The sequence below is a fragment of the Sapajus apella genome, unplaced genomic scaffold (assembly GCF_009761245.1).
Source record: "Sapajus apella isolate SASKATOON/1434 unplaced genomic scaffold, GSC_monkey_1.0 scaffold78, whole genome shotgun sequence".
Lineage (NCBI taxonomy): Eukaryota > Metazoa > Chordata > Mammalia > Primates > Cebidae > Sapajus > Sapajus apella.
The window spans coordinates 9985648-9999546 of NW_022437018.1; the positions used below are offsets into that span (position 1 = coordinate 9985648).

The 13899-nt window shown below is 42.5% G+C and overlaps 1 protein-coding gene across 11 annotated transcripts in view; it reads left to right on the top strand.

Moving 5' to 3' along the window:
- MYPN (myopalladin) overlaps positions 1-13899 on the top strand; it is a 129165-nt gene that overhangs the window by 87144 nt on the left and 28122 nt on the right. For all 11 annotated transcript variants that reach the window (XM_032252613.1, XM_032252609.1, XM_032252606.1 and 8 more), the window contains 2 exons: positions 5068-5658; positions 6327-6465. In XM_032252613.1, the coding sequence (XP_032108504.1) occupies positions 5068-5658; positions 6327-6465 (730 nt within the window). The remainder of the gene's footprint in view (positions 1-5067; positions 5659-6326; positions 6466-13899) is intronic.

Here is a 13899-nt window from a genome sequence, read left to right on the forward strand (position 1 = left end):
TGAGCTGAGATCGCACCACTGCACTCCAGTCTGAGCCATGGAGTGAGACTCTTTCTTTAAAAAAAAAAGACCTGTTTCCTTAGATTTTATGGCTTGTAGGAGGGCCTTTCCCTAGGCCCCTTAGAATAGAATTTGAGCATGGAACGAGGTCAGAGCTCAGTCCTCAGGTATATTAGTTAGGATTAAGTTGAGCTTCATGTTACAGACAACCCAAAGTAACAGGGTTTAAATACTTGAAGGTTGGCCGGGCGAGGTGGCTCACGCCTGTAATCCTAGCACTCAGGGAGGCCGAGGCGGGTGGATCACGAGGTCAAGAGATCGAGACCATCCTGGTCAACACGGTGAAACCCCGTCTCTACTAAAAATACAAAAATTAGCTGGGCATGGTGGCGCGTGCCTGTAATCCCAGCTACTCAGGAGGCTGAGGCAGGAGAATTGCCTGAATCCAGGAGGCGGAGGTTGCGGTGAGCCGAGATCGCGCCATTGCACTCCAGCCTGGATAACAAGAGCGAAACTCCTTCTCAAAAAAAAAAAAAAAAAATTGAAGGGTTATTTTCCTCTCACATAGAGAAAGTAGACAGGGAGTCTGGGGCTGTGATGTTGGTTGCAAGGTCATTAAGAACCCAGTCTCCTTCTGTTTTCTGCTCTGCCATCCCAAACACTGGCTTCCTCTCCAGGTACCCTCGTGGTCCGAGAGGGCTGAGGGTGGTCGAGTCACCACACCTGCAGTCCAGGCAGTGGGAAGGACCAATGGACAGAAGTCACATTCTTTTTTTTTTTTTTTTTAATTGAGATGGAGTATCTCTCTGTTGCCAGGCTGGAGTGCAGTGGCCTGATCTTGGCTCACTGCAACCTCCACCTCCCTGGTTCAAGTGATTCTCCTGCCTCAGCCTCCCCAGTAGCTGGGACCACAGGCACATGCCATCACGCCCAGCTAATTTTTGTATTTTTAGTAGAGACGGGCGTTTCACCAAGTTGGCAAGGATGGTCTCGATCTCCTGACCTCGTGATCCACCTGCCTCAGCCTCCCAAAGTGTTGAGATTACAGGTGTAAGCCACCGCGCCCGGCCAGAAGTCACACTCTTGGTGTTAGAATTCCTTCTAAGGAGACTTGTTAGAGGTTTCAACAAAAATCTTCTACTTCTGCCTCTTTGGCCAGAATTTAGGTAGATGGGACACTAGTTGTAAAGGAGGCTAGAAGTATAGTCTTAGGCTGCACATATTGCCACCATGAACAAAATTGGATTCTTTCACAAGGGGGGGGATTTAAACAGACAGCAGTGTCTGCCATATGAGACTTCAAATTAATATAAAACATCTTTCTCCTAAATCATGTAGTGACACCCTCTAAAAACATAGTTCTCAGCACTATATAATTCTTTAATATTCTTTGCCTTCCTTAAGTTTTCTGTTGTGTGTATATATGTTTACATTAGTATAACTATATATATATAAACACACCACACACAAATACACACACCGTTTGTGAATCTACATGCCTACAACCTTTTCTTACTAGTTTTAACTTCATTGGTTTTAACCTCACACATTTTGCATTAAAATAATGTATTGACTCAGTCTTCTCAAGGATACAATTTTCTGCTTGTTCCTTCAATTTGCTATTCATATGGAAAATAGAGATGACATAGATCTTAAAATTGCAACAGAAAGGGAAGCTGTCATTTTTCAACCTTGTATCATCAAAGCCCAACTTTGAAATTTCAGATTGACTATTAAGCTGTCTAGAGCAGTGATTCCTCATCCTGAATACACTGTAGAATAAAATGTGAAGCTGTTAAAAAATATTTATGCCCTCCATCTCAATTGAATCAGAATCTCTCCACAGATTATTTTAATGTGCATCCAGTTTGGAAACCACTGGTCTAGAGTTAGAGAAGTGCCCCTGGCCAGGAGTGGTAGCTCACACCTGTAATACCAGCACTTTAGGAGGCCAAGGCAGGTGGATTCGTTGAGGTCAGGAGCTCTAGACTACCCTGGCTAACATGACGAAACACTGTCTCTACTAAAAATACAAAAATTAGCTGGGCGTGGTGGTGAGCGCCTGTAATCCAAGCTACTTGAGGGGCTGAGACAGGAGAATCACTTGAACCTGGGAGGCGGAGGTTGCAATGAGCTGAGATCATGCCACTGCTCTGCAGCCTAAGTGACAGAGCAAGACTCTGTCTCAAAAAAACAAAACAAAACATCCCTGAGTTGCAACTCTTCCCCACTCCCTACCCACTACCTGCTACACCCAGGAAAACACAATAATTAACATTTAAAAGTGAGACAAATGTCAGACGAAAGTCAGAATATACTAGGAAAGCCTATGCTTTGGTGCCAAGTGTTTCTTTAGGGCACCGGTTCTCAGTCCTGGAGGCCTGTGAGAATCACCAGGGGCCTTGTAGGCGGACCCAAAGCACCAGCATCACCTAGAAGCTTGGCAGGAATGCAGACTCCCAGGCCCCACCCCACACTTGCTGAATCAGAAACTCTGGGGATGGGGGCCAGAAACCTGTGTTTTAACAAGCCCTCCAGATATTCTGAAGCCCAGTAAAGTTTGAGAATGACTGACCTACATTTGAAAAGATAATAATAACTCTGTCTGAATTCCATCCCAGGCCAATTAACTCTGAGCAGGTGCCTAAATCAGTGAGGTTCATTTGTCTTTTACAGTCTCCAGGTGATTCAAATGTGCACAGTGACTACTGCTAAAACCATAGCAGATTTACTCAGAACTAGTTTTCCAAGTCAGTGATGCACTGGCAAATGTTTAATGACTGACAGGGGTGAGAAAACCCTGATTTTTAGCATTTGCCAGTTTCCTCCCACTATGGCCAATTTCAAGCTACTAAGAGAAAGTCGTCGATCGAATGGGTAGTTGAGATGAGATATGCACTACCTGTTCGTCAAAGCCAGTGAGGGCTGGCTCCAGCACACACTGCCAGAAATTGTCGTTGCCAAAACTTTTTTCAAAAGTACTTGATACAGTATCTCTAGTTTGTTGTGTTTGTCTGGCATTTTATCATAAAAATTCCAAATCCCTATTAATTTCTTTTGTATTCCTTAGAATGCAGAGTCTCTGCATCCCAGAAGCAATACATATTTCCAAAGAACATAAAATCGATCAGGCACCGAGGCATATGCCTATAATTCTAACACTTTGGGAGGCCGAGGCAAGCAAATCGCTTGACCTCAGGAGTATGAGACCAGCCTAGGCAACATGATGGCAGCCCCAACTCTACAAAAAATACAAAAATTAACTGGGTGCGGAGGTGTATGCCTGTGATCCCAGCTACTTGGGAGGCTGAAGCAGAAGGATCACTTGAACTCCAGAGGTTGAGGCTACAGTGAGCGGAGATTGTGCTGTTGTACTCCAACCCAGGTGACAGAGTAAAACTCCGCCTAAAATAAATAAATAAAAATAAAATAAAGAACATAAAATTAGTGGTCCTGAAGTACTGTGGTCCCACATATGGGTCTTCCCATGGTTCCTCATTCAAGGGTAGAGTCTCCTAAGCAGTAAAGTTTGGCAGCCTTGATGACTTTATACATATATGATTTTAAGATATTTTGGTTGCACTTTCTTTGTTAAAAATAATGAAGTGTTTCATGAAGAGAAATTCCATAGACCATTGAATTCAATGGACCATTAAGGCAAATCATGTGATGTCTCTGTGACTCAGGTTCTATAAATGGAGAAACTACTTCCAGTTTGATCTTCTTTCTCCTTTTAGGAACAATAAAAATCGAAGGCAAGGTTTATAATCAGGGTGAGCATATAACCATCATTCAAATTAGGACATTTCTGAGAGTGAAAGTGAGTGCTGTCAATAATGTCAGGGTGGGGCACGGTGGCTCATGCCTGTAATCCCACCACTTTGAGAGGCCAAGGCAGGTGCATCATTTGAAGACAGGAGTTCAAGAACAGCCTGGCCAAAATGGTGAAAACCTATCTCTACTAAAAATACAAAAATCAGCCAGGCACGGTGGTGGGCACCTGTGGTCCCAGCGATTTGGGAGGCTGAGGCACAAGAGTCACTTGAACCCAGGAGATTGGGATGGCAGTGAGCTGAGATCGCACCACTGCACTCCAGCCTGGGCAACAGAGTAAGACTCTGTCTCAAACAATAATATAATAAGAATAATAATGCCAGGAAAAGATGTTAAGCGAGGACCTTCCTGGATGTTTAGGACATATGGTCACCTTATCTATAAAGGTTTGTTGTCGGGAGAGGATGAGAAATCCCTCTAAGATACAGCCAGCTTCTTTAAGGTCTGCTCTAAAACAAGGCAGAGTGGAAAATACAGCATGTTCTTATGGAGATTTGGCCCCCTTCAGTAACACACCGGTGTGTAGCTCCGTGCCTTCTGTTCTGAAGCTGGGAAACTTTCTGCTGGTCATCAGAACTTTGAGCACTGTCAGCAAGAGAAGCGTTGTCTCTATTTCTCTTTTCCAATTTATAAACTCTTAGATGCACAGCTCCAAGGTCACAATACAAATAATGCAACGTGAATGACGCCCTTAGAAAGAAGGAAAGACACACTCACCAGTCATTGATCAGCTGATTTCTTGCCACTCTGGTTGTGTGTTCTTTATCAGCATCAAGTTATTTTATTTATTTGTTTGTTTATTGAGACAGGTCTCACTCTGTCACCCAGGCTGGAGTGCAGTGGCATGATCAGGACTCACTGCAATCTCCGCCTCCAGGCTCACGCGTGGGATCTCAAGTGATCTTCCTGGGATCATCCTGGGAGTGCTCAAGCAATCCTCCTGCCTGAGTAGCTAGGACTACAGGCATGCACCACCATTCCTGGCTACTTTTTTTTAAATTTATTTTATTCTTTTGTAGAGACAGAGTTTTGCTATATTGCCCAGGCAGGTCTCAAACTCCTAGACTCAAGTGATCTGCCTGTCTCCACCTCCCAAAGTGCTGGGATTACAGGGATGAACCACCATGCCTGGCCTATCTTCAAGTTATAAACAGCCTGTCTGTACATTGTTTGAAAGGTGAGGCCAATAATAACACATTTCCTTCTCTCTCTCCACCCTTGTTTTGTATGCAGCGATTCCACTCAGTTACAACAGCTTCATAACCAAGTCTTACTGGAACAACAGCAGCTGCAAAACCCATCTCCTTCTTCTCCTAAGGAGTTTCCTTTCAACCTGAGTGTTTTGAACTCCACTGCTCCCCCGGCGGTGACCACATCCAGCAAGCAGGCGAAGGCCCCTTCATCACAGACGTTCAGCTTGTCCCGACCGAAGCATTTCTTCCCCTCCACGAACACCACCGCAGCAACCGTGGCCCCTTCCAGCTCTCCGGTGTTCACTTTGAGCAGCACTCCTCTAACTATTCAGAGGACAGTGAGCAAAGAAAGCCTCTTAGTGTCTCACCCCTCCGTGCAAACCAAATCTCCAGGAGGGGTTTCCATCCAAAATGAGCCACCCCCATCAGGCCCAACGGAGCCAACACCACCACCACTTACATTTTCCATCCCCAGCGGAAGCCAGTTTCAGCCCCGCTGTGTGTCCCCAACTCCTGTCTCGCCTACCAGCCGGATTCAGAACCCAGTGGCTTTCCTCAGCTCTGTTCTGCCTTCTCTCCCTGCCATCCCACCCACAAATGCCATGGGGCTGCCTAGGAGTGCACCATCCATGTAAGTGTCATTGAGGTTTCTGGATGTCAGATGCTAGTTAAGAGGTGACGTGTGCATTGAATAGCTGATCTGGGACAGGGCTCTGATTTTGTGGATTCCTAGATAATCTTATTCTCTTAGATACAAAATGGATGTGAAACACTTCAGAACAAAGGGTATGATTACTCTGAATAATTTTAATAATTAAAATATCAGGTTAGGTGTGGTAGCTCATGCCTGTAATCCTAGCACTTTGGGAGGCCGAGGAGGGCGGATCACTTGCGGTCTGGAGTTTGACAGCAGCCTGGGCAGTATGATGAAACCCATGTCTCTAGGAGAAATACAAAAAATTAGCTAGCCATGGTGGTCCATGCCTATAACCTCAGCCACTCAGAAGGCTGATGCAGGAGAATCATTGAACCTGGGAGGCGGAGGTTGCAGCGAGCCGAGATTATACCACTGCACTCCAGCCCGGGTGACAGAGTGAGACTGTGTCTCAAAAACAATTTTTTTTAAATTAAAATATCCAAAAAGCCTTTACAAATACGGATTCTCTACACAGGGCTTAATTCCCTAAGGGCCTCATGACTGCCAGGATCTGCTTGTCATTTCAACCACTCTGATTTCTAGGCCTATTTACCCTGGCCAGTGCTTTTCATGGGTGTGTCGGGTGTGGACTTATCTTACAGGCCATCCCAGGGATTAGTGAAGAAAAATACAAAGTCTCCTCAACCAGTGAATGATGACTACATTCGTGAAACTAAGAAGGCGGTGATTCGAGACTTGGGGAAAAAAATAAATTTCAGTGATGTCAGACCAAACCAGCAGGTAAGATTGTTGGATTCAGAAGGTTTATTGAAATTTTGTTGTAAGGAATATATTTTGCTTGATCGAGTCCTTGGATACTCAGGTAACCTCAGTGAGACATGCTGCAGCTCAGATGGTAGAGCACAGATGGTAGGTCATGTGAGAAACCTCCTGTGTGGATCTGCGGTTCTTAATTCTCCCAGTAGTTAACTCAGTCTACTTTTTTACATGTATTTACCTAGTATAGGATATATTATACAAGAGAGTAGACAATCTATTCTGCATTCCAGCAATCCTCAGCTCAATTTACAATCTAAACTTTTTTATTTTTTTGAGACAGAGTCTCGCTCTATTACCCAGGCTGGGATGCAGTGATACGATCATGGCTCACTGCAGCCTTGATATTCCGGGCTCAAGCGATCCTCTTGCCTCAGCCTCCCAAGTAGCTGAGACTACAGGCTTAAAATTTTAAAAATTTAAAAATTTAAAAAAATTTTTAATTTTTTGTGGAGACAGGGGTCTTGCCATGTTGCCTAGCCTTGTCTCAAACTCCTGGACTCAAGCAATGCTCCTGCCTTGGCCTTCCAAAGTGCTGGGATTACAGGCGTAAGACACCATGCCCAGCCTATGACCTAGACTTTAAGGAACTCTGGGGTTCTAAGCTGTCTAATCTTCAATCTAATGTACTTAGAAGTTTGATCACCTGTACATCTCAATCTTTATATTAGGTTGAATCATGTGAAATAGCCAGGAGGCAGCATCCTGTGGCTCAACCTGTATAGCTCTTTGCTTTCTAGTAAATGTTTACACCAGGAAAAAGAGGAAAGCCACCCGTGAGCATCACTCAAACAAAAGAAAGTTAGACTGAACATTTTCTTATTTGAGCCATTTATTTTTGCTTTTGATAATCAAATGGTTATTTTTAATGCGGGTTTACATTTTAATAATCTAACTCTTAGTTTGTTTCCCAAGGTGGGAACTGATAAAAATATAACAAAATTTCTGTCAATACAATGTGCCAAATATTGTGGAATTTGTGGACGCCTAGAAACAAAGCTCCCGATTTCCTGGAGCATATGCTGTTTTCCTTAGTGTTTCTGTCTCTTACTTCCGATGGAGCCATGGATATACAGTAATTTGCAATTGTGCTATATATTGAGCAACTTATACTGAGCGGCTTCTTTTGAAAATGTGCGCTTAAAACCTTTTTAAAATTCACTTAAAATTATTAAGGAGAATATTCAAACTTGCCATAACTGAGTATATTTTTCATGGATTATTTCACCAAATTTCATGTATTTCCGGGAGGCAAATACCAAGGCCACTATTCTTCTCTTTCGTCTTCTAGACAGAGAAACTAAGGCACGGGCTCAGTAGTGGAACTCGAACTAGAGCTGTGGTTTCCAGGATACTTTCACATTTTCCCTGAGACTCTGCAGCGTTTTCAATTTTGTGAGAGCAGTTACCTTCAAGCCCTATAAATGTTGCTCTGTCTAATGCAGATTTGTTTTCCTATAATACTGTCATCACATTTGTGGTTGTTAATCCATGTGAGTGTCATCGTAATCATAGCTGTATTCAGCCTATGTCTTTTACAACTCAGAGAGCGCGCAATGAGAGCCCTGTAAAAACAGTGTTAACTCAGCACATATGCTGTTTGATTTTACTTTTATAGTTACACTGTAGGTAGATCAGGATACCCCATTGCCCAACTCAGGAGAAAGAAGGGTTTTTCTCTTAGTTACCTGACATGTGTGTACATGTAAATGTGAAATTCCACAAGCTGAGTGCCATAAACCCAGCAGAGATTTCTCTTAAACCTCCATCTTGGATTAACTTCAGACTAACGCAGGAACTAAGATCTAAAAGCATCCCAACACTCTCATCTGAGTATCTGTGACATGTGTCATTCTTCTGAGAATTATTATTCAGAGAATTATTACAGTTGGTTAATTACAGAATTGATCTTAGACTACCTTTCATGCCATGGATAATGAAATCCAAGCTGCATAAATGATATTCAGGAAACTCGGAGCTGTCTAAGATGGAATGCTTGCATTTGGTTGGCAGATGTTGAGTCTGAGGAAGTTGTGGGAAATAAAATGATGATCATATTATAATATTGTTTTATCCATTGCTGCCTTGGGAAATGGTAGTGAAAGGGTCATAAAGAACTGTCTAAAATATATTGTGACCCATCCTGGTGAAGTTAAGAAAGTCAGCTTAGGAAAGTGTAAGAATGCTAGACCAGCAGAGAGCAATTATGAAGCGACACTTGTGTATTGATAGTCTTCTAGGCCTGCAGTCAGGAGACACAGGAATAAAAATAATCTGTGTTCTCACTCCCATATTAGCCTACACACGTGGGAAGAGGCTGTAAATTATTCCTTCTGAAGAGTATGCATATGTCTTTGCTTTGAAAATTTTAGGTCCAGAAAGCTGGATTCTCTTGCCCTATTTCAGTCCTAAGTAAATAAAGAATAAACTGTCCTAGAACAATTGCATGGTCTAGCATTAACACATTGTGCTGAGCATGAAAATAAATCAGAAGTCCTTGAACAATGAATATTACCGACTATAAACGATTTTCTCCCCAGAACTAAAATTTATAAATTATGTTTAAAAATTCATTTTCTTTGATGTATCTATCACTTTGTGTTTCTCTGTTGTGATAGTTTTCAGCCTTTGCCCTTTGACTCATTGATTTACAATTAGCAAGTAACATTTGTTGACTCTTAGAACCTTGTAAAATAAGGAGGTGCCATCCTTTCAGAAACTCATAATTATGAAAATGTTTAGCTTTCTAAACTTACAACAAAGTGTCTTTGAGTTGGGGATAAGCCAAGAGAAAGATTTTCTTATTTCCAGATTTTAGGCTTCATCCTTTCTTATTCTGAAGGGTACCATTCATCACCAGTGGATCTTGGCTGGATGTCGATAAAACCTAAATGGTTTAGATTAGAGTGGTGAATCTAAGAAGTCAAAGGAATCCGGGCGGGCATGGTGGCTTAGGCCTATAATCCTAGCACTTTGGGAGGCCGAGACAGGCAGATCACTTGAGGTCAGGAATTCAAGACCAGCCTGGCCAATGGTGAAACTCTGTCTCTACTAAACATACAAAAATTAGCCAGGTATGGTGGTGGGTGCTTGTAGTCCCAGCTACTCAGGAGGCCGAGGTAGGAGAATCACTTGAACCCAGGAGGTGGAGGTTGCAGTAAGCCAAGATTGTGCCACTGCACTCCACTCTGGGTGACAGATCGAGACTCTGCCTAAAAAAAAAAAAAAAAAAAAGGAATCCAGGATCACAAAGCATAATGGAGCTTTCATGACAAATGATTTTAATTCATACATGATTTAGCATGATCTTCTGCACCTAGCAAATATTTGCTGACTAGCTATGTCGATTGATTAATAATTTCTAATCTCCATTTCCCCTCCTTCCACCCCCAGCTAATGTCTTATCCCAACTTTCCTCCTTGACCTCATTTCTCTGGAAACTTTTCATCTCTTTATTTGGTCCTCCCACACTTCCTGCTTATTATTATTATTATTAATATTTCTTTAAAACTATCTGCAGTTTCCAGATACTGCCCTATGTGACAGAGGGGAAAAAAAGTACCTAATTTTCCTTCCTCCAATCCCCTTCTTCTCTAAGCTGCTCAGCCAGTTCCTCTATTTAAGGCTTACCTCTTTTATCTCTTACCATGAATTCTTTATGACACTCCTCTTTTGTGAGCCATGAATAGTCATGCCATTCATTCCTTTTCTAAAAAGAATTTCACATTGGCCTCACATTCTGCTTTGTAAGGCCACTGACTTTATGCTGCCCACTTTGGGCATTGAAGGGCCCTGGCTGCTGGGATAGTGAAGTGTCTCTGTATCCTCTGCCATGGACCCAACAGAATGTACCAGTCAGGAGCTTCCCGGGGGCTCGGATTGAGAGGTATGCTGTTCATCGCTTCATTCCTATTGCACGTGGTACAGAGTAGGTGCTCAGTGAACACTGCTGAATCAACCCACAACTATGGGATTTACATTAGTTTCAGATAAGGTGATAAAACTGTTAACCAAATAGAAAAGTTTGGATTTGTTGCAAAATTATGGAAAGTAGTTCACTTGACTATATAGATTCTGATTACATCTCATGGTGGATACTACCCACTATGGTAACAATCCAATTTAATCAGTTGATTTAAAAAGAGGAAAACTCTTTTTTTATTTTTTTGAGACCAGGTGGCATTCTGTCACCCAGGCTGGCATGAAGTGGCACAATCTCCGCTTACTGTGGCCTTGACTTCCCAGACTCAAGCCCCGCCCCCAGTGGCTGGGTCTACAGGTGTAAGCCACCACATCCTGATCATTTGTATTTTTATTTGAAAGATGGGGTTTCACCAAGATGAAAACTTTTTAAAACACACAGAAATTAAACAAAACTCTTGTATTAACCGAACATTTAAGTATAAAGTAAATCTGTGCATCTTTTAAAAATTCTTTATTCTTAAGTACAAAATTGGATTAAAAGTTGTTTGTTTGTTTGTTTTTTGAGATGAAGTCTCGCTCTGTCACCCAGGCTGGAGTACAGTGGCATGATTTCAGCTCACTGCAACCTCCAACTCCCGGGTTCAGGTGATTCTCCTGCCTCAGCCTCCCGAGTAGCTGGGACTACAGGCATGCGCCACCATGCCCAGCTAATTTTTGTATTTTTAGTAGAAACAGGGTTTCACCATGGTGCCCAGGCTAGTCTTGAACTCCTGACCTCGTGATCCACCTGCCTCGGCCTCCCAAAGTGCTGGGATTACAGGCATGAGCCACCCCACCTGGCCTGAAAGTATTGTTATGCAAGCTCCTTGAAGGTAGAGTCTGGGTTTTGCAGAATATTGTATCCCCGGTGTCTATCAGTGTTTAGCACATTATAGGTACTTACTAAGAATTTGGCAGCAGGGAGGAGGGTAGGCCATGACAACTGGTTATTTCTATTTTAGGCAACAAGTGATTGTTAGATAAGCAGCAGAAGAAATGATCTTCTAGGTGTGTTAACTTCCAAGTTTCTGTCACCCAGCCTGAAGTGCAGAGTGCAGTGGCACGTTCTCTGCTCACTGCAACCTTCAGCTGCCAGGCTCAAGCAATCCTCCCACCTGAACCCCCTAAGTAGCTGGGACTACAGACACGTGCCACTACTCCTGGCTAATTTTTGTATTATTTGTACAAATGGGGTTTCACCATTTTGCCCAGGCAGGTCTCAAACTCCTGAGCTCAAGTGATCCAGCTGCCTTGGCCTCCCAAAATGCTGGGATTACAGGCTTGAGCCACTGTGCCCGGCCTACCTCCAAGTTTATCTAAGAATCTTTTTTGCTCTCTGTCCTGGAAAGAAAAGGAGAACACTTTCTCTAACACGAAATGCTTTCTTTTGGTGCACATCATACTCAGAATCTATTGGGAACACTTTGAGCAGGTTTTCTAGCTGGCTTGATCCTGTTTGATTATTTGCCCCTGAAGCCCAGGCTCAGAACCCAGAGTAGAGAAAACCAGTGGTGAGCTCAGGCAGTGATGTTGGATCATGGCCCATACCTCGGCAGTACCATCTTCGATTGGGATGCATCATTACACTATGGTTTGCAACAGAAAAAGTCTCTCCATCAATTTGAAGGAACTTCTGCAAATGTGTCCCAGAAATCAAATGTTTCAAGTTGTCAAATTATCAGCTTTAAGAGGATTATCTTTTTAAAAAATGATTATGTTTCCAAGTGGCGTATTCTTCTGAAGTAAATACTTTTAGCTTTTCATTCCCTTTTATAGAGCAACTCTAATTCTGTGCAATTCATGAGCCTAGAAAGGATGGGTCATTTCTCATTGATTTAATTTCTGTGACAAGTCAGATTTATGCAGAAAAAAATATTCTTTTTTTTGAGTGCAGATGTCATCTCTGAGCAGCTGACACAAAAACTGTTTTTATTCACAAAGGAGATGAGGCAAGGGAAAATGAAGAATACAGCATAAACCCAGTACTGAACATTTAAAATGCACATTTATAAACAGTGGATTGATAGTGAAAACTTTGTGCAGAAAATACCTTTACCTTTATTTATTTATTTATTTATTTATTTATTGAGACGGAGTCTTGCTCTGTCGCCCAGGCTGGAGTACAGTGATGTGATCTCGGCTCACTGCAACCTCCGTCCCTCAGGTTCAGGATTCTCCTGCCTCAGCCTCCCAAGTAGCTGCGATTACAGGTGTGCGCCACCATGCCCCAGCTAACTTTTGGATTTTTAGTAGAGACGGGGTTTCACCATGTTGGCCAGGCTGGTCTCAAGCTCCTGACCTAAAGTGATCTGCCCACCTTGGCCTCCCAAAGTGCTAGGATTACAGGCGTGAGCCACCATGCCTGGCCTTTACATTTAATTTAAACATCTTGCTTGTGTTTGCAAACTTCCTTTTGAAATCTGAGTCTCACCAGTCATTTTAAAAATGACAATCTTGATTTATGTGTAGTAACGGTAGTTATCCTTGGAATAAACCACCAAGTCTTAGTTGTAAAGCACTACCAAAAATCATCAATTCTTGCTTTGGGAGTAGGGTACATTTTTGCTAACAGTTCAGATGTCAAGATTCAGTGCTTTAGTAACAGGCCACATACCCTGTCATACAATTGCGTAGTTTCTTTGTTCCTAAGGTTTGATTTCCCAAAGATTTAATATCTTTCATGAAAACTCTTAACCTACATATTCTTATTTTGTTGCTCATCTGCAATTTAAACATTATATTGCATAGTTGGTACGTTAAACAAGTATTTCTTTAAAAACTTTTTTTTTGTCTGATATTATTCCTTTAAAGTTATCTAATAGGGCTAATCCTCGTGCTCCTGGGAGTTTCAAATGCAAGGCAATCTCAAATCCTTCCGAGCCACTTTTAGTTCCTATGAACTTCTTTTTTTTTTTTTTTTTTTTTTGCTACTCATTTTTTGAGATGGAGTCTCACTCTGTCACCCAGGCTGGAGTGCAGTGGCACAATTTCAGCTCACAGCAACCTCTGTCTCCTGGGTTCAAGCAATTCTCCTGCTTCCGCCCTCTGAGTAGCTGGGACTACAGGCACGTGCCACCACAGCTGGCTAATCTTTGTATTTTTAGTAAAGACAGGGTTTTGCTATGTTGATCAGGCTAGTCCCAAACTCCTAACCTCAGGTGATCCACCTGCCTCAGCCTCCCAAAGTACTGGGATTACAGGTATGAGCCACTGTGCCCAGCCAAGTTTCTACGACCTTCTATGGCCACTCTGCTGCAAAATACAATCTTGATTCAGTAATATATAACAACTTCCAGTCCTTGTAGTAAACAATAGTTTGATCCTCATTCAAAAATAAGACCCCACATACAAACACCCCCTTCTCCATCCCTCATACCAAGAACTACTACAAGTGGCAGACCTAAAGCCAGAAAGGGAAGTATGGGCAGCTTCTCT